This window comes from Cataglyphis hispanica, chromosome 13 (genome assembly GCF_021464435.1).
Source record: "Cataglyphis hispanica isolate Lineage 1 chromosome 13, ULB_Chis1_1.0, whole genome shotgun sequence".
Lineage (NCBI taxonomy): Eukaryota > Metazoa > Arthropoda > Insecta > Hymenoptera > Formicidae > Cataglyphis > Cataglyphis hispanica.
In genome coordinates, this window is record NC_065966.1 from 2,149,894 (window position 1) to 2,176,363 (window position 26,470).

General features: G+C 34.0%; 3 protein-coding genes across 5 annotated transcripts in view; 1 reads left to right on the plus strand and 2 right to left on the minus strand.

The window, feature by feature from the left end:
• Positions 1-13,861, minus strand: part of LOC126853896 (receptor-type tyrosine-protein phosphatase kappa) — a 61,452-nt gene extending 47,591 nt beyond the window's left edge. The window contains exons 1-2 of the mRNA XM_050600019.1: positions 13,280-13,861; positions 405-681 (exon numbers count right to left, since the gene is read on the minus strand). Coding sequence (XP_050455976.1) covers positions 405-681; positions 13,280-13,282 — 280 coding nt within the window. The 5' untranslated portion in view covers positions 13,283-13,861. The remainder of the gene's footprint in view (positions 1-404; positions 682-13,279) is intronic.
• Positions 1-26,470, plus strand: part of LOC126853899 (spermatogenesis-defective protein 39 homolog) — an 84,491-nt gene that overhangs the window by 57,551 nt on the left and 470 nt on the right. For 2 of the 3 annotated variants that reach the window (XM_050600023.1, XM_050600022.1), the window contains 8 exons: positions 19,597-19,865; positions 24,955-25,065; positions 25,138-25,294; positions 25,386-25,567; positions 25,676-25,812; positions 25,883-25,910; positions 25,979-26,123; positions 26,192-26,436. In XM_050600023.1, the coding sequence (XP_050455980.1) occupies positions 19,719-19,865; positions 24,955-25,065; positions 25,138-25,294; positions 25,386-25,567; positions 25,676-25,812; positions 25,883-25,910; positions 25,979-26,123; positions 26,192-26,436 (1,152 nt within the window). In that variant the 5' untranslated portion in view covers positions 19,597-19,718. Of the gene's footprint in view, positions 1-19,596; positions 19,866-24,954; positions 25,066-25,124; positions 25,295-25,385; positions 25,568-25,675; positions 25,813-25,882; positions 25,911-25,978; positions 26,124-26,191; positions 26,437-26,470 lie in introns of those variants that run through there. The other variant, XM_050600024.1, reaches the window with a different exon arrangement.
• On the minus strand, positions 21,156-24,452 carry LOC126853898 (puff-specific protein Bx42). Its single transcript, XM_050600021.1, has 8 exons — positions 24,111-24,452; positions 23,803-23,956; positions 23,443-23,610; positions 23,049-23,356; positions 22,809-22,944; positions 22,429-22,687; positions 21,929-22,310; positions 21,156-21,769 (listed from the first exon to the last, which is right to left on the minus strand). The coding sequence occupies exons 1-8, from the start codon at positions 24,122-24,124 to the stop codon at positions 21,568-21,570; spliced, it is 1,623 nt and encodes a 540-aa protein (XP_050455978.1). The 5' UTR covers positions 24,125-24,452; the 3' UTR covers positions 21,156-21,567.

Genomic DNA, 26,470 nt, shown 5'->3' on the forward strand with positions numbered 1-26,470 from the left:
TTCATATCACGTGCGCGATGATTCATATTCAATAATTCTTCGCATATCAATAATTCATTATTGAAAGTATCATAAAATGTCAAAAACTGTGGATTTGGGTTTTTCTTTTAAAAACTATCTCGTATCACTGCGATTAAAATTATCGATTTCAACGTCAAATATTTTTTTCTTTTTATCCTTCGGATCGTGTAAATTTTACAATTCGTATAAATGCGAGGGCGTTTAGTTGGCGCGCAAATTGCAAGCTAACAAAGAAGAATAGAGGGAAGAAAATTGAAACCTCTCTCTTCAGATTTTCTATCCACGAAATCCGTCTCTCAGTCATTAGTATTGTCCGGGATTAACTCGGGAGCCAGATGGGGGCGTGATTCATTAAGTAGAACGGAATTGAGTAGTCGACTCACCGAAGGAGATGAGGCCGCTGTTCAGCATAGACAACTTGATCTGACTGGGAATGGAGGCGAGACTCTGTCCGGGATTTAGGTGACGCTTTCTAGGCGGTTTCTCCGGCGCCCGGGGCGCGCTTCTGCTTCTGTGATGATGATGGTGCTTCCTGTGCGAGTGGGAATGCGAGTGGGAACCGGCGGCAATCGAGGTCGCGCCCGTACGATCGGAACCAACGCTGCTCAAACCGAGGACGCCACCACCACCGGTCGACTGCGTTCGTAAAGACGACATATTCTGTAAAAAAAATCAACAAGGGGAAGAAAATTAATAAAATTTTAAATTACATTTATCTAGACAAAACATAGGTATTTACACACGAGTGTATAAAGAAACTGCACACACAAAAAATGGAAGAAAAAATAATTCATTGAAAGTTTAAATTTTATTTATTTTTTAGAAACAATATTTATCTCTCTATTTTATTTTTTATTTCAAAAGATTTTTTTAACTTTGTATATATTTGTAATAACATTCTGATTCTTTAAGATTAATAATGTTTATAAATTGATACTTTTATACACATATGTGTCTTTCCGTGCGAAAGGCAAACATCGAAAAAAAGATATCGAATATTAATCTTCCTTCAATATTTACATCCGGATAGCTTGTATGTACGACATTAAGCGACATTGTTTGTATGTCATACATACTATTTCCCGAAGGATTATCATTGTCCTCGTTATGATCCTGGAGCATACCGAGTGACGCGTAAGCACGTTGACAAGAGCGACTAAGAAAGTGGGAAGCATCAACCGAAACGAAGAGATGAAATGGCTCTCGCATTTTCTGGGGAACATATATTTCCAGCGACAACGCTATTAATGCTCGAATGTGACAGGATTTATTAAAGACGCTTTCGACGACAAAATTAAGCATCCTCATGAACGGGCTTATTATTCTTAATCATTTTCCGGAAAATTCCTCTTTTCTCCAAACAGATTTCCACTGAATTTCGTAGACAAGCGTCTAAAGCTAGTAACGATCTTAGTCCTCTGATTGACTATAATCGTTTCATGCGACATGGCAGTAAATAGAGATGACCGGTCAGCTGACAGCGTGACGCAGGAGTCGCGCGTCGTATTTTCCTGCGTATTTTCCCCGACGACTATATTTATCGCTGCGACGTAATAAGTTAATAACCCCTTACACGTGCCCTCGGTATTGCTCTCGAATACCAAAAGTGGCGTTAACGAGTTAAGTGCCCGTGCCATTTAATCTAATGACGAAGTGTAACTAATAATTAAATAATGAAACATTTTATAAGAAAAATAATTATTACAGGTATGTGCTATCGTTTCAAAAATATACTTGAAATTGTTGCAAGCACTCGTTATTATTTTATTGATGTATAAAGTGATTTTTACGGACTACACTTTGAACCTTTCTCTGAAAAATTATTATTCACATCAGTGACCAAAAGTAATGTTCGTATATTAAATTTCAAAAGTGTTTTGATCTGCAATGGTAAAAAAAGTCACGAAAACTCTCTATGGAAATTTTCTCGTAGAAATTTTTAAATTATTTGAAAAGTGTTGTAAACATTTGTTATACTTAACATGGATCTAATTTATACATGTATATATTAATTAAAAAGATGTAGATTAATAAAGTGTGACAAACTATGATTACAATAATTTCCAAATAATTTATTACAAAAATTTTTATATATATTTAGATATGTAAAAACTTTATGTAATTTTAAAACTTTCATAACTTTCATAACTTTGCTTATAATTATAGACATTAAAATGAAAAAAATTTTGATGATTTTACTGCTGGTTTTTATTTTATTAATAGAATCTATTGACAAGATAGTAGTCTATGGTCTTGTTCATTCATTGCGTTTCATTCAGTAAATGCTGTCCGTGTCCCTTCGTTTCTATTAGCAATGATGTACTTTTAATTGCATTTGCATCTTGAGCAAAATCCGAGAGAATATACAGTAATACTATTAAAAGTTGCTTTACTAGATCTAACATAACTTTTTAAATTGAGGATAGATAGAGTGTCGATTAACAAATTAAAAGCAACTAACTACAAATGCTATTCTTACAATGTCCTTTGTAAATTAATTCTTTTTTCTTTTATTTCAACACAATATTTAAATTTTATGGATACGTTTTATATTTTACATTTTTAAAGCATTTTTAACACGAGATTCACATAAGAAAGATTTTTTTTTTCAGTCTACTTTTATTTATTTCGATTATATACGCGAAATAATCTCCAGCACGCGAAAGTTTGGGAAAACTATCTCGCGTATGCAATTGCTACTATAATGCAATTGAACTATTATACACATGCAATTAGCGCAAGATGCAGAAACTATTTCATAACTTATGTAGCGCTGAATTTCTCTTATTCATTTTAGCTAACGTGCAGAATAGTACGGATTACTTCGACTCGGAAATACGCGCGGCTTCTAAAAGGAACAATTTGCAGGGACGACATTTCTCGCGAAGCTGCGTAATAAATCTCTCATGCAAATTGCTCCAAATAATTTAATCTTTTAAAGACAGAAACATATATACACGACGGACGGCTTTCTCCCGCTTATATCAATCAAATCGAATTTTTCAGAAACGCGCAAGTCAAAAGAGCTAATAAAAAATATAATTTATAGAATTTATATATTATATATATATGTTATATATATGTTATATATATATATATATATATATATTATATATTATATATTATATATATAATATATATAATATATTATAATATATATTATATATATTATATATATGCATTTTTTATCATATTGTAAAAAAGCGACATACTTTAGGCACAACTTTTACAGAAGCATTATTTATTGTACACTTGGCATCGCGTTTCTCAATTTATCACAATTTATCACATGAAATTGAAGAGAAGTTAGAGAAAAGGAAAAGAGGATAAGAAGGATAGAGAGAGAGAGAGAACGGTCTCTTAGAAAAGTATTTAAATTAGTGCAACTAGGGCAAATTTCTTTCTTCGTGCGCCTCGAGAGGCCTTTCTCGGTCGCGGAAAGTTTCGATCGATCGATGTGACGTGTAACGATCTCTGTGTATAATTATCGTATTACGTCGCGCCGATACTCGTGAGGTTTAATCCGTCACCGTCGCGTCCGATGATGGATTTCCGTCGTAATGGCGTGGAACAACTCCAACATTGCCCGTCCGTACGTGGAGTGTGTTCTTGAGAAAGTTAGAATCGCTTCGTCGCGATTGAAGTTGATTTCTTTCGTAATTTTTGTCAAGTTGAACGCGATTAAATACACACACCCGAAGTAATAGAATATCGGCAGCGTTTATAATTGCACTCCGCAATTAAACAGCAGGTTCTATATGCACAATTGATTAAACTTTGGATGCATATATATGCATCAAAGCAATGCTTTTTCTCGAATGCGATTCGAATGTAAGTCAAAATACAAGACTCGCACATATGTAAAATTCAATAAAACTTTCTGCCTGATGCGTATTAGTTTTTAAATTGTTTATAAATTTTTTGTAAAGAAGAATATATAATTTTTTTTATATACGTAAATCTATTAATTATAATTTAAAAAAATAACTATGTGCTAGCTAATAACTATAATTAATAATTATAGTATATTATGAGAGAGAACGGCTCTTTGCTCGTTTAATTGACCGAAAACTAGAACTAAAATTATTTCTCTCTATCTGAATTTTGGTTTCCCCCATTTGGGGATTTGGATTACCCCCTCTCCCCCTAACTAAACCAATTAATAATTAAGTAGCAAAGATTATGCTCGACCGAACGGAAAAAGGATAACAATACATTTTGTCGAATTATAATCTAGATATTGATCGTTGATAACGCATTAATTGTGATTATTAATGACCCTTACTTAATTAAATGATGATTTTTGCTTACACACTAATTATCATCGACACTTAAATGAATCGTTTATCAAAATGTACAAATCTCGTTTATCGAAATGTCTGTACTTAATTGTGTTTTTTCTCGCGCTCATAAAAGAGACTGGATAATAAATTAGAACTCAAAAGTACTTAATACCAGACGAACCATCATTTCGTTGGGAGCGAACATAGAAGGGTGAGAAAACCATGTCGTCTCTCTCTTTCTCCTTTCTCTTCTCGCCAAGATATATATATATATATATATATATATATATATATATATATATATATATATATATATTGTTCTTGCCTACGATATACCGTTCGTTTCTTTGAGAATCCCCGACTTTATTTTATCGTCTGGTATCTAGAAGGTGGTGGGAGGGAACGGTGGTACAAAAATACTCGCAAAACATCGACGATTCTCTTTCTCTCTCCCTCTGTCTTTCTCTCTCTCTCTCTCGCACAATTGGACCATTATGACTTTCGCAATCGCACACCGGATGTTACGTAAGTCCCTGCTCGAGATTAATTTCTTCATATTCGCATATTGTCCTGGTAATTTTTCACTACCATTACGGTGTGCATTAACTGTGTTATCTTTGCCCATTAATTAAATTTAATTTGGTGTCTTGTGATTTAACTTTTCGATGAATTATTCATGTATGCGCCATCGCGCGTATTTCTTCATCCTGGAAAAGACTAGGAAAATACGCGAGGTGGATTGATGATATTTTTTGCATACTTTGCCCGCTTTTAATAACTTTCATCGATCGGATGAAAATAATTTTACAAAATCTCTAACGTACATCGGTTCCAATTTCGATCTCAAGAAAGAACTTTTTCTCATTTTTATGTAAAAGAAAAAAATCCAGCTTTTAAATGCAAAATTAGACAAATTTCTTTAAATCTATACGATAATTTGCAAGCTAATTTATTTTCGTGAATGGATTTTGCAAAATCTTCAGTTTCCGTTTCGAAGCAGCACTTTTTTTGTAAATTTAAATGAAACTCGAAGTTTTGCTTGGCGCTCGGGCGAGGATTATAATTGCTCTCATTTGCGTTTCACTTCTATTTACATTCTCGAACGTGCCCTGGCAAAACTTTCGTGGTTCTTATTTTATTTTACTTTCGTCGCTCTATAAGAAGGAACGAGAGATTCTCTCTCGAGCAATCCACTGCCTTGCTGCCATCATTTTACAATGGATTGTAAAAACATCAAATGTGTGTGCTGCACGTACGTAAATATACAACACACACATATATAAATCGGCGCTTTCAAATAAACTTTTTTTCATTTCGCGTTTATATATATAAGTTGATGGAAATGAACAGCGAGTAGGTAGGATCGCGTTGTCTTTATTGGACCTGGAGGACCGATGAAACGCTTAATAAGGTGAAGTCAATCGCTTCTTCATGTCAATTACGCGACTTGATTCTCTACGGCGATGGATTCTCTTCGTATTCCAGATAAGATCTTATACCATTCGATTTTTCTCTACCTAAAACGATAAAACATTGATACTCTTTAGTCTATAACAATTTTATTTAATAAAAAAAAGGAGAGGTACAGAGATTCATTCTTCTACATTCATTACTTTTCTTTCTCGTTTTCACTCATAATTTTTTTACTACAATAATCAATGTGATATTTTTTTGTTTCTACTTTAGACTTTATACACAAACATAATTATTCGCAATATAAATTTAAAAGAGAAAGCAGAGATATGTTTAAATTAGAATTATGAGAATGAAAATTGTACATTACGCGCAGAGACGCATAAGTACAAGAGAGTTTGTTTTTTTTCAAATATATTACGAACAGAGGTAAACAAGGCGATCTCTCCTGGAATAATTCGCGGCATTTCCATCAGAAAGTTTGTAAATAACGGCAAAGGGTCCCACAGCCTCATGAGGAAAGTTCTCAAGGTTTCGCGTGGGCATTCACGCACTCTCGACACGGATATTTTTAAACGTTTTGTAAGCAGTTATTCTCTCCCTTGTCTGCCAAGAAAAAGCCCTTGCCTCTTTCGAAGGTCGGTTATTGACCAGTCTATCGGCCTCTGAATTCTTGTTCGAGGCTGTTATCGTTGTTCCGCCGGATACAAACGTACTGAACGTGCTGACGCCAATGTTATCAGTTCCATTTCACAAAGGAAAAGTATAACGATCGCAGCAATTTTAGTTCCCCGATTCACTTTGTTATTTTTACAAGCAAGATATATCTTCAGATATATCTTCGCTAAAAATGTTGCTAATAAGGGTTCCTAGAAAAGTTTTGCAATTCAATAACAATATTTGACTCTCCGCAATCAGATATTACATATTATATTGTATGATATATTGCCAAGTGTTATTAAAATATACATATTAAAATATATTTTTGAATATATATTTTTAGAATAATATCTATACATAAAAATATATATATATATCAATTTATAAAAATGTGATTGTCAATGTAATCTATTATAAAATGATAATACGTTTACGATTTCAGATGAATAGAACTTTAATGAAATATGCGATCTATTTTAAAATAGTTTTAGCGATCAAGCATACTTCTCTTGAAAGATCATTGAGAAATTCCTAAGATACAATTTTCGGCTTAAGTTTCCTCGTAATGTTCTAATATCATCGTGCTGCAGTGTGATTCCAAAATCAATATGAAGCGCAGCAAACAAAACCCAGATGTTTGGCTCCACGTCAAGTCGACGCACGACGATAGAAATCATTTATTTATTCTCAGCCCGCGCCATGATCGAATGACTAAAGCAAAATAGCATTTCTTAATCGAAATTATAATTTTAAAAGTAATTCTTTTTAAGTAATTCACTTTGGCATAAGAACAAAATATAATGACATAAAGAGATAATAAAAAAAAAATGTATTTTTATATATTTTAACAAATTTGTATTTTCGCATGAAGGACAATCCATTGAAGCATTTAAAGATGTAAGATTAAGATGATTTAATTATTTTCATTAGAATTTTTCTATTTACATTAAATATATAATAATTGCATAAAAGATTACATGACAATTATAAATTAGTTTTGATTAATTTTATAATTCGATATATATATTTATTTAGCGATGAAACAGCGAATCTTGAAGATGCGAATAATTATACTGTAAAGTATACAGATGACAGAGAGTCTAGTCATATAACAAGTTAATCCACTGGCAAGACCGGTCCAAACAACCCTCTGCGTCCACTAACTTAAATTCATACACCATACCGAGATTATATCTATTCATCTATCTCATATACTTGTAATCACTTATTCGAAGAAGATTTATATAAACGAATCGATATCATATCTCCAAATTTTCCATTGTTTAAAATTTTGATGAAAACAATAGAGTAAATTTACAAAAGGCATCAAACTTAAGAATTTCGTATTAATGCACATTTTTTAAGTATATTTTTTACATACAGAAATGTAGTTTTGTTCGAATTGTTTGCTACTACGAATATTTCATTGATATATAACAGATGCTCTAGAAATATATAGCCTTGTTTTTTTTTTTTAATAAATTTTTTATATGAATTAATTGTGAGATATTTCCTAGAAGCGCAATAGTAAATGTTTCGCAAATGCTTGCTTTGCGAAATCACCGCAAAATGTTATAACTTCGATCGTAATTACAACGTGATTGTCGCCGTTACGAGCGTCAAAGGACGTGACTAACGTTATCTTTGAAACGCGATCAAGATAGCGAGAGAGCGCAAACCGTGTCTCGAAATTTGAGAGACCGCGCAAACCGGCTTTCGTAAATTCTGGGGTCGAATAGTTTTCACGCGCTAATTAACAAAACGGATTGCGCCGCACAGGGCTCCGCCGAGATGCATCCTGCGTGTGCTTCAGCGATTTATCACTAAACAATAACCGTGTAAAACGCTTAAACTTGAGAATTACAGCCCTCTCAAGCTGGTTGGGGGTCAGGTCGCTTTTAATGCCCGTCGTCATCGACTGAATAGTCGTCGGATTTATATGCTTGTAGGAACGCGTGCGAATATAGAATCGATGATCATGTGAAATTTGTATGTATAGGTACATATATTTAAGTCACTCTATAGAGCTACATTCATATTGATATATGAATGTCTTTCGAATTATCGATATGATTACCGATAATTCGAAAGACATTCTTATTTTCTCTTTATCGAGACATGCGATCGTTTTAAATATGTACTATTTTAGTTTGGCTAATAAAGGAGCTAAAAATCGATGACGTTATTGCAAGAATAAATTTCAAAATCTTGAACTCGTTAAATAATTATACAAAAATTGATTTTATTATACAAAGGTATTTATATAATATTTTATTTTGTTGTTTCGTTAATAACGTCTTTTATAATTTTATCCACTTAAACTTTATATTCCATACAATAAACTTTGTTGCTTGGTAAATTTGCGTACATAATATAATCGGACACGTGTAACAAGCAACACGGCGAGTAATTTAATACCATTTCGTTAATTATGCAATTTAGTGTCGTAATTTCACATGGTATACAGTGCATCGCATTCAACATGCTTCTCACGATAATCACCATTAAATAAAGCAAACATTTAGAAAATTACGAGAACGATCCACGGAGAGGATAAAACTCGCGACAAGATGGGGATTATGGGATCCCAGTTATTTATAAATTCTCTTCTCTATCTCGAAAATTTTTACGATGATCGATCAGAAGCGATGTTTCGTCTTATCGTTATTTCTCTCCGCGCGCATATAAATCACCCTCCGACTCGTATAATCGTTCACGCATCTCAGATTACTCGGCCTAATAATTTAAGTCGCGTGTGAATCCGGGTGCCCGCAATTTCGCCGAAAATAATTCGGCAACGAGTAGGCGAGTGGGGGGGGATGGAGGGTGGGGGATAAGAATTGAGCGAAGAATTAATGTTTTAACGTACATATATCAGCATCAGTCGCGAAACGAAAGCCGACGATAAATCCTGCGAGAGTACCCCTCGCGAGATATATAAGGCGGACATAAATATAAGGACGCGCAAATAACTGGCATTTTTAACCGACCGACCGATTCTTCCCTTCCATCCCTTCCTTGCCCCGCACCGCTCGCCGTTGTCAGAAGGCAGTCACCCCCTGCGGAAAATCGGGCGATACATTGAACGTTTTGCCTCCCCTATTCCTGTTCTACTCTATTCGTTCGCACATATATATCCGGAGTATTTCTTTCGCTCGGAGCTCGCATTCGTCGGCAATCGTAGCCGCTCATGCGTGTAAATAAAGTGATAAATTTATGACAGCGAATATCTTTCCCGGCCTGGGATAAACATACTTGCCGATTGTCAGATACTCATTTATCGTCTCTATAAGCCCCGAACATCGAATGTTTGATTCCTTTAAGACGTTGAAGCAGCTAATAATATGTCGTAATAATACGTTCCTTTACTATCGCCGTATCATTTATGACGCGATATAATCGTTCATTATCCCCTTTGTTAGTACAAGAATTAACAACATTTACAACTGTCGTTAGCAATGATCGATTATTCGCTATAAAAATTATTATCGCGAAAGATATAAAGTTACATCTATTTTAGATATAATTGGATTGACTATCAATATTAAGGGCATGGAATCAATTATTTTATTTTATCCCTTCACTTCAGTAGGTCTCTTGCTTTGAAATGACTTGCTCAAACATTAAACGAAAGATTTTGTGGCGAGGTCAACAATTGACGCGACACTTACCGCTGCAAACACTCATGTAACACTATATTCGAATTTCTCTTCTACTTCTGAATATCAAAATCGCTTTTAAGGAGGAGAAGTTTGTCTGGAGAAGTCTAAAGAAGTTTTCAAATTTTGAAATTTGCAGATCTTCACACGAAAAACAAAAATCTCTTATTTATTATAGATATTTGAAGAACGCAATTCGCAATAGATTTAATACACTCTCTTTTATATTTATAATTTTTTATTATATACGAAATTTATAATTATATTTCTTTTTTTTTAATAACACACATGACATGTTATGTGATTTTTATATCATAATTTTATATGATATATAATATTGGAAGCGAATGGAATTTGACAGTTAGAAATAAATTACGAGTCCAGTATTTCACACGCTAGATCAGCAGAAAATATTGCCAACACGACGAGGTCCACTAGACGCGAATATCTCGAATTTTCTGACATGCGTAGACCACGCGTCGTTATTTTTACAAGCAAGTACATTTGCCACACTTAAATCATATGCACACGCGATAAAAGGCATATTTTCTGCATTTCAATTTTATAATAAATTAACAGAGATAATAGATTCTAAAAAATAATATTAATATCTTCAAATGTGTGAAAGTTTCATTTTCACTAAAATGTTCGTTTTATTAGAATTCATTAGAATGTAGATTCCAATTCTTCTTATCTTTGGTTATACATTTCCAACTCATCGCAAAATTAGTGGTTTAAAATCTTTAAAATTTCCAACGATATAGAAATATAATTTTGTAACTCTTCGATAAATCTTTTTCAACGAAATATTTCAATTTTCTATTTACTGAAAAATTTCTGATTTAAAAAAAAAAAAAAAGAAAGTAGTCATACGAAACCCTGTTACGTTCGATATAAGCAGACGTTTGCGCGATATGACATGCTAGCATCGAAGCCGTTGCACTTTTATACGCGTCAACGTCGAGAGATTGATGTCGACGAGATTTCGGCGAGAGGACATTTCTCAAAAGCGTGACACGTTGCACTTTCCATCGTACATATATCGACTTGTAAAGGAAAGAGATATCTCTCCTTCCGGAAACAATATTTCCTTAAGAAATTATTTCCCGCGGTGTTCTCGAACAAAAGAAAATTATGATATCTCGTAATATTTCGGCAGAGAGATTGTATATCAAACGTATTGCAATCGATGGTTGATACTCTTACAAATATCTCTCGGAAATTGCAATTATCTTTAATCCTTGTAATAGAACTGAGCGCAAAAATATTATTAATTGAACCAATTTATATATAATCGGCGAGCAACATAAAATTCTGTGCTCCTAACTTAACTTATTCAAAACCACGAACTATTTCGAATTAATTCATAACGCTGTCTAATTATATTCGAAAGAGAAAATGTACATTGTCGGATATGGAGATTGTTCGGTACGATATCTCTGACTTGATAAATGTCAGCATGAGAGATCCTCGCGTCACATGTCAGCGTTCGGAAGCGTTATAATTTCATCGGGCATAATTTTCGACGCCAACAGAGAGAAGAAACACGAAATGGAAAATAAATTTCCGTCGTTTTGGCACACTGAGAGATAAACTCGACAAATTTTTAGTACAGAAACCGATAAAACATTCGTAGTAATTTTGATTTCTGTAAATTATTTTTGTGTTTGACGCAGAAAATTATATAGAGGCTAAGACGATGACATATATAAATAATATCATGCAGTATAATGATTATAATTAATTTTCTTCCTGTTCCTGTTATATATCTCCTATTACACAAAAATTAAAATAACTCAAGATCGACGATCAAGAATACCAAGCAGATCAAAGTCAATTAATAAAGACTGAATTAATAAAATAAATCAAGTTTATAAGAATTAATTAATTATATTTATACACAAATTTAACTAATTCCAACTCGTCCTGAAGTACAGTTTACAGATGACGAAACACGATTACCGATTTAGTCAACGTTAATCCACTAGTTCTAAATTATTTCGTCGTCTCGTTTATTCGCGATTCGATGTCTGACCGGGCGCGATCTGTTACTACTTCCTGAGCAGTCGCTACCGCCAAGAAGTTATCGCGACGATGTCACTGTTACTCTCTCGTCCTTCGTAATTACGCAATTTTAATTAGAAGATTTCCCGCTCGAAAACATGCCCTATACATATATATATATATATATATATATATATATATATATATATATATATATGAGAACATTGAGAACATTCCGCTCGGCGCCATGCCGAGTCTTGCGCTTTTGCGAGCCGCCGTCTCGTCGTCGTCGCTGCCGCCACGCAGTTACATCATCGAAAACAACGCGTGAACGCGTCGTGTATATTTCCTATCCAACAGCAGGACAGAAGGAGGAGAAGGGAGGAATGCGAACAAATTATATCCTCGCGAAATTTACGATCCGCGAGCTCGTCGCGAATTCGCCTTTCCCGTTGCTTCAAACAAAAATAACTATAGAATAAAAAATTATTAAGTATTTATAAAAAATTTAACCGAGGATGTTCATCTCAATTTTTTTATAAATTATAAATCATAATAATTTAAATTAATATTATAAAATTTATTTTCTTATGTAGATTAATAATATTATTATAAAAATCTGTTCTTTTTCTTAAAATGTATGAAGAAGCTTTCTCTAAATTTTTTATACTTTTGCTGTCATTGTGTGTCATTATTTTTCTACATTGATTTATTCGCAATGATTATTAATGTATTTTTATTTTATAATGTCAAATACATTGCATTTCTTTCAAACACTTTTTTCATCGTTACTTTTAATAACGTCTATTGTAATTACTAATAATTTCTGATGATCTTGTACTTCATTATATCAAGCACTTTGAAGTAAGATAAAGAAATTATTTTTTAGACTTGCAAAAATTGCAAAGGTTCAACTTATATCCGGTTTCGTCGGCCGCCTGAAGGTTCTTGGTGTACTTTACATATAGAAACATAATCGTACACCTTCCGCATACATCGTTAAGAGTTAAATGCGGGAACGTGACTTGGCTGAAAACCGTGAACCCGACTAGTCACGTTCGGCATTTCTAGTCGCCACCATTCCCCTCGTTTACACTAACCCAAACAAAGCTTTGACATTTGCTCCGGTCCGCATTACTACTCATCTCTCCCGTCGTGCCTCTAATTCGTCTCTCCACGACCGGAAACATGCGTCTACTATGACACGTATACATAGCACACCGGGTGGTTATAACGTACCATATGACGCGTCTGCCTGCGAATTTGACAAATCACCGCGAGTTCTCCCCGCGTCTCCTACGTGCGGTCCTTTCGGGATGCCGGGCGTCTTGGGAGAACGGTTCTGTCTTTTCCTCTTCTTCTTTTTCTTTAATCAGCAGCGTGCACCACGCGCCGCAAAGGTACTCCGACCGCACCACCACCCCAATGTTATCCAAGCAACAATCCCCAAAGACGAAGACCACTCTTGTTGCGACACAACGTGACGCGATCTCGCGCGCCTCGATCGAGCCGGATTATCCGATACTAACGATCGATCGATCGATCACAGGCTCACCTGGATCACCTGGATCACTCTCTCGAGTCAACAACTGTTACTATGCGTTGCGTGCGTGCGCGGTTTCCGACTCTCTCTCTCTCTCTCTCTCTTTCTCTTTCTCACGCGTACACTGATCACTCATCCATCACCACCACTACCAGCGACGGCACGACACGACGATGGGCGGCGACGACGACGACGACGACGACGACGACGGCGACGATGATGACGACGACGTGGACGATCGCGAGGTCGGTGGCAGACTGGCGCGGGACGACACGCGAGTCACCGTCGACGACGAGTCGAGTCGCTCTGAGTCGAGGAGATCCTGGGGGGCCGTCAGGCTGGCTGGCTGGCGGCGGGTGGGACGTGCGAGGTGGGTCGCTCGTAGAGTAAGAGAGACATAGAGCGAGAGATGGCAAGGGGGAGAGAGAGAGGACGAGCGGCGGCGGGAGCGGACGCGATCTCGAGAGGGGAGGAAGGGACGACGGCGTCGGCGTCGGTTCTTCGCCGAGGGCGTGGTCCTGATGATGAGCGCGTTGTGCCGGTGGCAGAGACGGGAGAGCCGAGAGCGCGGGTCCAGATGCTGTCCGCTGATGTTGACCGACACGGCGGTCTCGTCGCCGGTGCCGGCGAGATGTTCGCGGTGACTCCTGACCGAGAAAGCCGAGCGTCTCGATGCTCCGATTACATCTCATTGTCACTCTGCTCGTTCCGAGGTTACGTAATTATTAAATTTATCGTCAACGATGCACTTTGAATGCAATATTGCATAACTGCTACGTTATGCATTTCCTTCTCTCTGCTCGTTATATCCTCTCAATTGTATTGCTTTCATGTAAGATTTCCACACTTTAGAGTCTATTGAGATAGTTGTGTGAAAAGATGAGAAAAATATTCTTCATTTTTTCGACGGTATTCTGATATATCTATTTGATCTGTGAGTTGTGACATAATCATGAAGCTAATATAAAAAGCAAGAAATTGATAGAGAGAGAGATTCATCTGCATTATTCAAAATTCAAAGATTTCAATACACCAATCAAAAATTCAAAATAAACTACCTCTGAAAACTTTCCACATATCGTCGACTTTTTTCTTCCATAGAAAATTTATTCTATTCCAAACACGTTATTGTTATCTTTCCCCGCATTCGTTTTGCCAAGATTTCGGAACGATATAAGGCGCGCATTCGTTATCGTCTTTCTTACTCGCCGAGGAAAACAGAAACCGAGGAGTGAAATATCGTCGTTACACTTTGCATTCTCTCTTTTTTTTTTTTCCACGCAACTTGCGGCATCCATATTCCTTCGTTCGCCAGAGCGAATGACTCATCTCATTCTCGATGTTCGAGATTTCACGATGTTTTTGTTTCGCGAACAATGTTTCATTAGTGCAACGCGTTCGTTATCATTAAACGACAAATGGCACGACGGGGAGCGCGTTCGCGCTTCCCGCTATTCGTCGTTTCGAAGTCGTTACACGAGCTTCGCTAGAACAGAAATTAATCAACGTTGTTGTATAAATCCCTTTTCGCCCTTGTTGTTTTATCACCAACGGATTGCGTCGTAGCGCATGTCTGAAAACTCAAAAAAAAAAAAGCAATTACCCCCGCAAATGGCGATGTTTTCCGCACGTGTATTATGGGAGCGTAAGATGGACTTATACGTGTATATACGCCTCATATATAAAATGTCATAAATTTTTATACACAAATTGATGTTATAATTTCTAGTCTAGCAAGTATAATACATGATAAATGTTATCAAAAAGAAGAGAGAGAAAATTTTAACGAGAGATTTATTAGAATAAATTCGAATCTATTAAGCAAAGTTTACAAGAAAAGATGAAATTCTTTTCTAGCGAGAACAAGAAAGAAGATACGAGACTGCAGATTGATTTCGATCATTTTAGTAGCTGAAGAATGCATTTGCCAATCGTAATCCGATCAGTCTTGAAACTTATAGATTGCACAAGATGGACTATTTCCTTTTTAAAAGTCTTCTAAATTAAAGCGACATTTGTAGATCGCTTACGATTTTATAAACGTTGACGTAAAAATACCGTCTGTTGGGCGTAGAATCGATTTTTTTAAATGTTCATCGATTGCTATGCCGTAAAAATTTAATTCCTAAGCATATCATGTCGCGCGATTGATAATCACTGAAAGAGACAAGGAAGTGGCAATTACGATCTTCTGATGCAATTGTGTCTCCATGGGTCTGAGAGCATTGCAACGCGAAAGTTAGCGCGCAATTAAACTCGCAAGGAGTTTCATTCTACTGTTGGGAACGGCTCGTGTCTAATATATTAATTATTCAAATCGATAATTTTCCGAAAATGCAAATGTCACAGTAAAGAACAAAAAAATTAATGCTTAAGATAATTTGCGTGACCTTTTCTTATATTCATATATGTATATAATAAATATATACAACTAGAGAATGCAAAAGATTGATATAAAATATATTGAATAAAAAGGAAAAGAAAAAAGTTTTAACATTATGTTGACATAAGAAGTTTACCAAATAAAGTCGTAAAGTTGTAAATAGAACTGTATTTACTTTCGAGATTCTATTAATCAAAATAGTCGCAATTGATTCTTCGATAAACTCCTCTCATCTCAAGAAAGAAGTTTTCCAATTTTCTTTCTAGAAAACTGATATATAATATACAGCGTGTTCCAAAGTTGTACAATCAAACTTTATCAGTATGAGTAAAGACAAGAAAAAAATGTTATACGAACAACGGTCCGAAAATTTTACTTAAACAAGAAAAATTTCAATAATTTGTGAATAATCTAACATATATTATTTAAAAGTTACACGTATATAGACTTCTTTCTATCTGGCATTCAATTATTCATATCAGCACATTATCAGTTTTTTGAAACAATAAAAATATTATAAAATTGTACGTTGAATCCTCTCTTTTCAAGCACCATTCACAATGATCGCCATTCATTCTAAAGCAAAACGCAATCCCTTGTGCGAGAGCTCGGGCTCGGGATTTAAAGCAACGCAATAAATTATTACCGGCGTATTATCCCGCCGCGAGGGCAGAACTAGAGAAAGAGGGAGGGAGGCGCGAGTTTAATCCACCGACAGAACTTCGTTCTGTCAGTGGCAGCTCGCGAAACGCGTTCCGAAAAGCAGACGTGGACCTGACCCAATTGGAAGCGCATTTCGGAGAGCACACACACACACACACACACACACACACACACAAAACAGTCGCAATAAAACGGCTAGGTGACATGCCTGACGGTCCACGTCGGGCAAGGTTAAACGCCGACCCTCGCGCCGAACTTATAAATAACCGCGATATACGTGTTCCCTTCTTTCCCTTTCTCTCTCCTTCTTTCTAGCTGCCAATATACCGAGAGCGAAAGAGAGAAGCTCGCCCGCGAATCCGTTTCTCGTTTCCCGATCTAATTGGGAAATGCGGTAATTGGGTCGCGCCGAGTGCGAGCGGTGGCGAAAATCCTCTTTATCCGTTCTGAAAAATAGATGTTGTATTATTTTTTTTTTTCGGTTTCGGTTTTTCGGTCTCCGACGATCCGTTCGACTGTCCTAGCGCGCGGATAATCCATGAAGACGAATACGTCGCAAATATATAATTAGATACATTTTCGACACGTTGACTTAAAAATAATTATTCTGGATTAACTGGTTGATATCTTGGCGTTTCACAAATTGAAACAGATATTTTAATCTTTATTTTATGCACGCAAGAGAGTGGAGATCGTAAAACATAGACGCTTCAAAGTAAATTTGCTTGATACTCATGAAAGTAAATTATTTTTATTAATATATCAAGGAAGATTGGAATGCATTCGTGGGGGAAATTTTGACATGTTAAATTATATTTTTTACTGAAAATCTTATTGCCTTCTAAAATGAGATAAAAGTACCGTGACATGATAAAATTATCTAAACTCAACTTTTGATAAGATTTGCATAAGATTTGCAAATTGTTGCTTTGCAGACACGAAAATTGTACAATTTTCGTAGAAACATTTTTGATTTTTTTTTAATGATTTTATGTATCGTTATAATAAGAACATCCCATAACCGTCATTGTTTTTAAGAGAGAGATCCCAAAATCTTTCCACAAATTTGCTAAATTGCAAAAGTAAAATCTTCTATAAGCATATATATCAAAATGTTCTTAAATTATCTCATCATCGTTGGCGTGCTTTCGAGAAATGCACGAGAGAAATATATAAAAATATATATATGTACATTTGCAACATCAGAAAAATTTTAAAACGTAGTGCATCGAATTTTGTGGCGCTATTTCGAGGATCTCAGACTACTTTCATTTGCATTTACGTAACGCAAAATAGGTCATGCGTGCTAGGATTAAAGCTCCGTTACTCAGTTTAATGTGCGCGCTCTCGAATTGTATTTACTCGGAAAATTTTGAGTTGGCTTAATACCTTCGTGTATACCGTGATGTACAGTAGTAGTCCGCGGTGCTTGAGCAACAAGACGGGAATGTACATGTAAAATCTGCTCGGTAGTCATGTCTGGATGCTGTGGGACCGCGGAAAATTCAACGGATGTCACTTGTCTCTCGAGGGCAAACCGATCGAAATCAAACACGTTGAACACTTTCACGTCGCAAATTTTGCGCGAAATACGTCGCTACACTATTCCGTATTTCGCGATTTGCGAAATCGATTCGCAATTTCCGGCGTTATTCTCGAAAATTTTCTTCCGCTCACGTATGTATACGCGTACGGATTAAGCCGCGTCTGTTGTGCATAGATTACAATGCGGATAACAATTTAATTTGTGCGCGAAACAGCACGGAAGTGCTAGGTTTTTGTTGGGGAAAAATTTATTTTATATAAACGAGAGCAAGGCATGCTTATCTTTCTCCCTCATAAATGGATATTAAGTAATGAAATCAGGGCTGAAGTATTTGAAGAGAAAACTTACACACTGAGACGCTGCGGTATTTTTCCAACGCCGGGTATATACGCGAAATGTTAGCCGTCGGAAACGCTTACTAAAAATACCGGTAGGTTTACGCCATCGCCGGAAACTCGTAATTTTTTTTATTTCTATCCAAAACTCATTTCTTCGGCATGCTAGAATTTATCATAAAACTCCCGCAGAGGAATAAACAAAAATAAATGTAATTTCCGATTTTTTTCTCGTATAAAATATAATGTTATGTTTACATGGAATAATTGCGATTCAAAAATTATTTTACTATTTATTAAAAATCGTTACTTACATTTTATTTTTTGCGCGAAAATAAAATTTTAATGATTATCATATTTCGTGTTTTTTCTTTTATAGCAAAATTTTTTTAAATGGCAATAAAAAAATAGAGAAAAGGTATATCATCAAAACCTATGTATCATTTCCAACTTTCTGCTGAAAGTCTAAAATGACAATTTATATTTATAGAATTTTTTTTTATTAGATACTGCATTTCCTATTAGATCATATGATAGTTTTTATAATTTCTCATTTTTTTTTCTATTCCGTGGACAAATAAAGCTCTTTAAGATTGAAGTTTGAAAAATTAATTTTTACTGACATATTTATTAAGATATAAAAATATAATAAAATTCATGATAAAAAGATAAGAATATTTCGAAACAAATTTAGAAATATGTAAACATGTAAGTAATTGAAGATTCTGTTAATTCGAAAGTTTTGTTGTTTAGATTATATAATTTGCAAAAAATCATAGAAAAAAATTGTTCGAGCTTCGAAAACTCTCGATAAAAACTGACTTACTAACTTGTTAATATACTTGTAATATATATGTATAATTATGGCTTTTTACAAACGAGTAAATTAATTAACAATAAGCAAACCAAGTTTCATATCAGTTTTGATAAAATAGTTAACACAAAGAATATGGATATATTGGTTTAAGAAATATTAAGAAATATTAAGTTAATCTTAATATCTTCTTTTAATAATATTTAATATTTAATAATATATAGAAAAACTTTTAATGAAAAAACATAAAATAACTAGATTTTTATTTTCAGAAAAATGATACGTGCCTTTTTATCTTCCTGATCTGCTTTATATTTATTGGGTCGATTTGACGGCGGTGATGCAGTAGAAAAAGCCGGTGCAGGTCAGCCGCGTATTTCTCTTCAGCCGTCACATGTCCATCTCGCAATCAAACGGCGATTCAAAGTGCCGGCACTTGAATATACAGCTCGAGTTAACAGCTCGAAACACCGTGCTTGTGCTACCGATTAACGTCGGCCAAATCGGCCAACATCCAACAACTTTTGATCGACATTCCAAGGTTGGTGCGAATCTGTTTCTCTTTTTTACAATTGAAGGCGACATTCTGTACTTCAACATCTTTTTCTGAAAAGAGAAAAAATATTAATTGTTAATTAATATAGAACGTTCTTGCCTTTATTATTATAAAAAGAATACTGATCGAATTGCGCCTTGGGCATTAATAACAATTACGAGAATGTATTTATTATCATGATGACATACATAACGTATACAATAAATCGTGGAAAGCAATATTTCATTACTTCGCACATTTATTGTCTTATCAAAAATATTGGTACAACCATGGAAACGATTTGGAAAAATTAAGATGAATGAATTAGTGTTTATATTTTTACTTTTATATTTATATAGCAACAATCATTTTCTGAGCTATTTTAATTAATTAATTAATACATATATTCTTAATTATAAGCAATGATCGATAAAAAAACGCGATCTTTTTTGAAATTTCAGGCACCAATACATTCTTTTGATTATATACTTTGGATTGTCTTTCATTTATAATTTCAAAGATGATTTGTATTTACACGAGTAATCAAACATCAATTTTAGCATGAAAGTTTGTATCGAGGATTTATAAACTGTTCGGTCGATCGGTTGCTTATAACAATATTGTTACACGACAATTTTGTATGACGTAACGAATGAATTTATTAAAATGTACTCAAAAATAAAATTTATATATTATATTTTGCGAGATTTAATTCTCAAAAAAAAAAAAACGATAAAAAATTGATTTATTTTCGATAACAATGATCGAAATAAATTCTTTTATGTTCTATGTACTTAATGGCATTTATTATGCGAGATTTTCTCAAAAGTTTAATTGATGTTATAGCAAAAATAATTACTACTGATTAAAACATGGTACGTATTACACGCTAATTTCTTCCATGATAAAAAAAGAATAAAAATGAAAAAAGTAATAAGTCATAAAACAAGCTGTAACATTTCTCATGCAGTTCTGCTTTGTTATTCAAGCTTGCTTATTAAAATGCCAAACGTGTTCGCTTTTCTTTGAAGTAATGAAAATAGAACGGAATTGCAGACAGAGATTCAAATTTTCATACTTACACAATTACATTATCTCGCATCTTTCATATAAATTTTATTTTATTACAAAGAAGTATATATAATAACATGTTTGTGATATATATCCCAAAAAAGTGAATAAAATTTATTTCACATTTGATTTGTACACATGCTTTGTATAATATTATATCTTTTTTATTACAAAATTTGTAAGAATTTTAATTAATTTATATTGCAAACTCTCAAAGATTCGTATTTGCAATAAATATTGCCATAGTTTTTATACTATTTCAGAACAAAATTGTAAAAATATTGTATATTATTACAATAATGATAATTGAAAACAATTAGTCAAATAATTTCAGAATTTCTATCACTTTTTAATCAAGTAAAATGATCATAAATTTTAGCATTATTGCTAAATTAAAATAATACATTTTTTATTATTACAATATTGTTTATTATTACAATATTATATCATGCTATTTTTTATTCTATTACTAAAATCCGATAGAGTATTTTAGAATTTATTAAGAACTTTATGAAGTTAATAGATGAAACATTTTTTATAGATAAGTTTGAAGAATCAAAAAGGATCGAAAGGATCCAAAAAGGATCGAAGGAATTGAAAAGAACTAACTCAGGCAGGGATGGATAAACGATTTGTTTTAATGTTTTCTTCGTTTGTCACGATCATCCCGACGTGGCTCGCGTTCTTCTTTGCGCTTTGTCGTGGTTGAACTAGCGCGTTTTGCCTGTTTCAAAAATTGATCCAAACCAAAAGGATCTTCTTCCTCTTTCTCAAATTGTACTGGTCCTGATCGCGTAGCTGTCCTGTCGGTTCCACTGAATTCTTTGTCGGGGACGAATCTGAAAAAAGAAAATAATTAATTTGATAATTTTATATTTACAAACACATCAAATATATATGCACATACATTTATATATATTATTATCATATAAAATAAAATTTACTGGAGTGTTATGTGCTCTATATATATAAACAAAAATAAAAATATAAACTCTAACCTATTTGTTTTTATCAATTTTTCTAGATCGTCTCCGTAAGTATCCTTATCAATATTCTTGCTCGGACGGTAAATATGCGAGGCAATCGAATTGCCATCCTTCCATGGTTTATCGTAAACATTATACTCGTCCTCATGACCGTAGCCGCTATCTAATCCCTTGCTGCTATTAAAGAGACGTTGATCGAACTGTGCTTCTGCCGTATTTGGAATACTCTTTGCAGGCAAACCAAGCGCAATCTGTTCGCTAATGTCGCGCTCGCGTTCGCGTTGTAAACGAGAGCGTTTGTCTGGAGCAGCACGAGCTAAATTACGCTCGCGAGCACGATTCTTGTGTCGTTCCTGCCTTAGTTGGTCTCTTTCGCGAGATTCTTCAGCTTTATCTGTATTTTAAATGTTTCAACATTTATTAACTTAAATCTTTATTATGATTTCGCAATAGATTTGCAGAAATATTCTTGTTTTCACAATCATCAGAAATCAGATAGCAATTATACAAACCTAATGTCGCACTAGATTTCAAGCCGGCACGCTCTTCTCGGGCCTTTTGGGCGAGCTGTCTTAAATGATCCTCCTTCTTCTCCTTCTCCTTTTGAGCCAACTTTTTCTCTAATTGTGCACGCATTTCAACAGCTTGTCGGGCTTTCCTATCAGCAATATAAAGAGCTTCAGCTAATTTTGCAAAATTTTCGTTAATATGTACTTGCTGTAAACCTCTACCATCTGCAGCAAGACGTTTATCCAATGGAATTGTATAACCCTAAAATCAAAAACAACTTAATTTAATCAAATAAATCAAGTATGTATTTTTTATATTATATATATCAATATTATGTGTTTCATATATTGAGATATATTAGACATAAAATTTTTCTAGATACCTTTGCATTTTTCCAATTGCTGATGCATGGTGGAATTTTCCACTCCTTTTGTTCTTTTACTGTTACTTTCCTCGTTGGGGAATGCATTACAGGAGCTGGAGGTGAAGGAGGCCCTCGTGGAATTTTTTTATTAATCCTGTAATCGTAAATCTATATATTAATATATTGAATTTTTATATCTGTGGTATATTAAATTTTATACAATTTTTATGATTGTCATTTTATTCTTATTTTACTTACTTAAATTTTGGTGGTTCCATCGGATCTACTTGGGCTTCCACCATGCGAATAACCCTTTGCTTGGCCCCTGAGTTAAACGATTGTCCTTGTTGTGAGGGTGTATATCGTATATATTGCGCCGGAGCTTGTTTCTCTGCACATCTCACTGGCATGGCAGCCGCGATTTTGGATCTTGTTATTTTATCTAATGCTTTTTTTGTTTTATCTGTGAGATCATCAATTTCATCAGTGGGTGGTCGTTGCAAGGTAGGATCTTCCTCGTTCGTGATTTCGGATGGTAGCAAATCACTCAATTTGCTATATACAATCTATAAAAATTAAGGAGTAGAGATATGATATATTTAAGTATAAAAAAAGTAATAGATTTAAATATAACAAAAAGACTGCAGCTTACTTTGTCCTTACTGTGGCCTTGTCTCGCTATAAGATCATATTTTACTTTTCCTTGAGCATCAAGTTGTACTGCCAATGCATTGCTTGTGATTTCCTTGCCTTTCATTCCCATTCCAAGTGGATATTGTGCAACATGAATCTCTGGAAATGCTCCGCCGTCTCCAAAATCCTATATATAACGTATGCATTATACTTTAGAATATTGAAAGTATTATTTGTTATTATATCTTTGATAAAATAGAAAAATACTAATAAATTTGTTATTATATCTTTGATAAAATAGAAAAATACTAATAAATTATATTAACAAAACAAATATTTTTTTTTTGAAATTCTTTGGCAAATTGAAGTAAATACTCACTTCTGGGTTGCGCGGGACCCATCCTCTCCGTTGCCCATAGGGTGGGGCTGTGACAACGGCTTTAACAAGCGCCGAGACAGGTCTTTGGCGCAATTTTTGCTCACGTGCCTCATCATCTTTGTCCCACAGCACTTGGGTTGGAGTAGGCAATAAACTAATTGCAAAAAAAAAAAAAACTGTTATTACAACAAAGAAAACAAGTATATTCTACAAGTTTATATACTTAGAATTTTTTTTTTAAGTTATTCATATAAAATAATATAGAAAAATAAAATGATTAAAAAAATATAAAAAATAATCTTTCTTACGTTGTCAAAGACATTGTGATCAAAACAATATCTTTTCGTTTGTAAATTTTCGTTCACATATAGGATATAATATGGCGGATTAACCCAAGCAGTCGTTATATGTCTCGACTGACGTCACAAATCTTCGATTATAGCTCGCTGAATGTCAAATTAACATTTACAAGATTTAAAACTCGCGAGATATCTCTCTATCAATAGCACAACTCTTATAACTTCAATTTCCTTTAAATTCTTTTGATTTATACATTCAATTCCAATGATTATTGTTGCAGCTGGAATTGGATGTTGGACATGAGTGACATGAGTTGAACGTTGAACCATTGAACAAAGTGTATGATGAAAGACGTTATGGCTCCTGCGCACAGAAATGCTTATCACGCGATGAAAGGCACCATGATGGCCAATCAATTTTCACTCTAATGGAAAAGTTGTAAGTTGATTGGTTATCACGTCGCTTTTTGCCGCATGGTAAGCGTTTTTGCATCCTGTGTGAAGAAGCAAATTCACATAAAAAAACACAAATTGATTAATCATAGTCAAATATTTTTATTATGTGTCTTATATAACTTGAATCCATGAAAAAAAATTAGGTAAAGAAATAATTTAACAGATAGATTAGGAAAACTGCTTAAGATGATCCGATTGGTTCAGAATATTATAGTTAAAATTTTCTAGCGAAATCTACCAATCACAGTTCTAAAATAGAGGACGCCATATTATGTATTGAGATTGGGTCGTTTAATGTCTTTTAATAATTTATTGTCAATGCCATAAGAGAAGTGTCAAAGATATTTTGCTTTGTTCAGGTTATCTGTTATTTATCTGTCATTTAAAATTTGGTTAGGTTATTGAACCACCTTCGAGATATTCTAAAACCAAGATGAACATCGCTAAAGACGATGATGAATTTTGGTTCAGCAGCGAAAAGCGATCATTCTGCTTCGAAAATAATGAGGTAAAAAATTATAAAGATGAGTTGTAATAGTGAATTTTTTTATGAACTCCAGCTATAAGAATTAAATTGCAGGTAGATCAGCTGTTCGGAGTATCGAAGAATGAAACTGAAAAATTATGGGCCGGAATCTCGGATAGATCACTTTCTGAAAGTAGTTTTAAATGTACTGATGATCCTCAAACAACAAAACCATTGTTCTCGATCATATCTGAAAAGACACTTTCATGCAGTATGTTGTCAAAGATACAAATATGTTAATTTTGAAAAATTTCAATATATTTACAAATATATATTTTTTTATATAATGCAAAATCTTTCAGTATTAGCTGCAGATAAATTACAGGATGTAAATACAGAAAGAGCTGTTGAACAGCCAGACATCACTTTGAAAAAAATATTGCTTGGTCGGCCATACTCATTAGAACAATACAAGTCTCTTGCTAGCAAAACTGCCCTATTAGATGCCGCTATTTTGAGTGGAGATGGAAATGCCATTTTGATAGTATAAATATATCTTATATATAGATAAAATAATTTTTTATCATGATATTGTGTATATAATCATAAAGTTAAGAAAATTTATTACCAATATTTTATTATAATGTTACAGATAATTTTATTTCTTACAAAAACTTTGAAAAGATCATTTGTGCAAAGATTACTAATAGACAGACCAGAAGCAGTAAATGTATATATACATTATCTTTTTATAAGACTACAAACAAGTGAAATAACTGATATTTTAACGTATGCAATTTTATTAGCATATCATTGATTGAAAATCACAATTATTTTTCTCACATCTAATATTTTACAGAATGCTGGGTCATTCTTCGACCGCTGCTGTGAGTATTACTACTATATATGCTACACAAATTAAATCGAAATATATTTATACTATAGTTTATTACAGATGAAGAATCTTCATATTATTATAAAGAACACAAGAGATCCAAATAGATTACTGCAAAAACTTCACAATTGCCAGAAAGCACATTTTGCCATGTTACCTGATTGTAAAGAAGCCATATTTTTGGAATCTTATATTAAGTTGTTGGGTATGCTTACAATTTTCCTTTTTTGCTGCAATATGACAAATTATTGTTTTTATACTGTAAATTATTAGAATGGCAAATAGCGATCAACCAAAGAAAGGATAATGAAGAGTTCCCATTGAACTCTTCTATTCGGGACTCTCTGCATTATGCGTGCAAACATCATTACAATACACCAAACACATTTGTCGCAATATCACCTACAACGCTCTCTCAAGATCATGACATTTCTCCTAGACTATATCAAAAAGTTGCTATACAAGTTAAAGCTGCCTATGGTGGATGGGACGATATCGATCGTTTACTTTTAACAAAAGTAATGCGTTTTATCTTATAATTTTTGATATGCC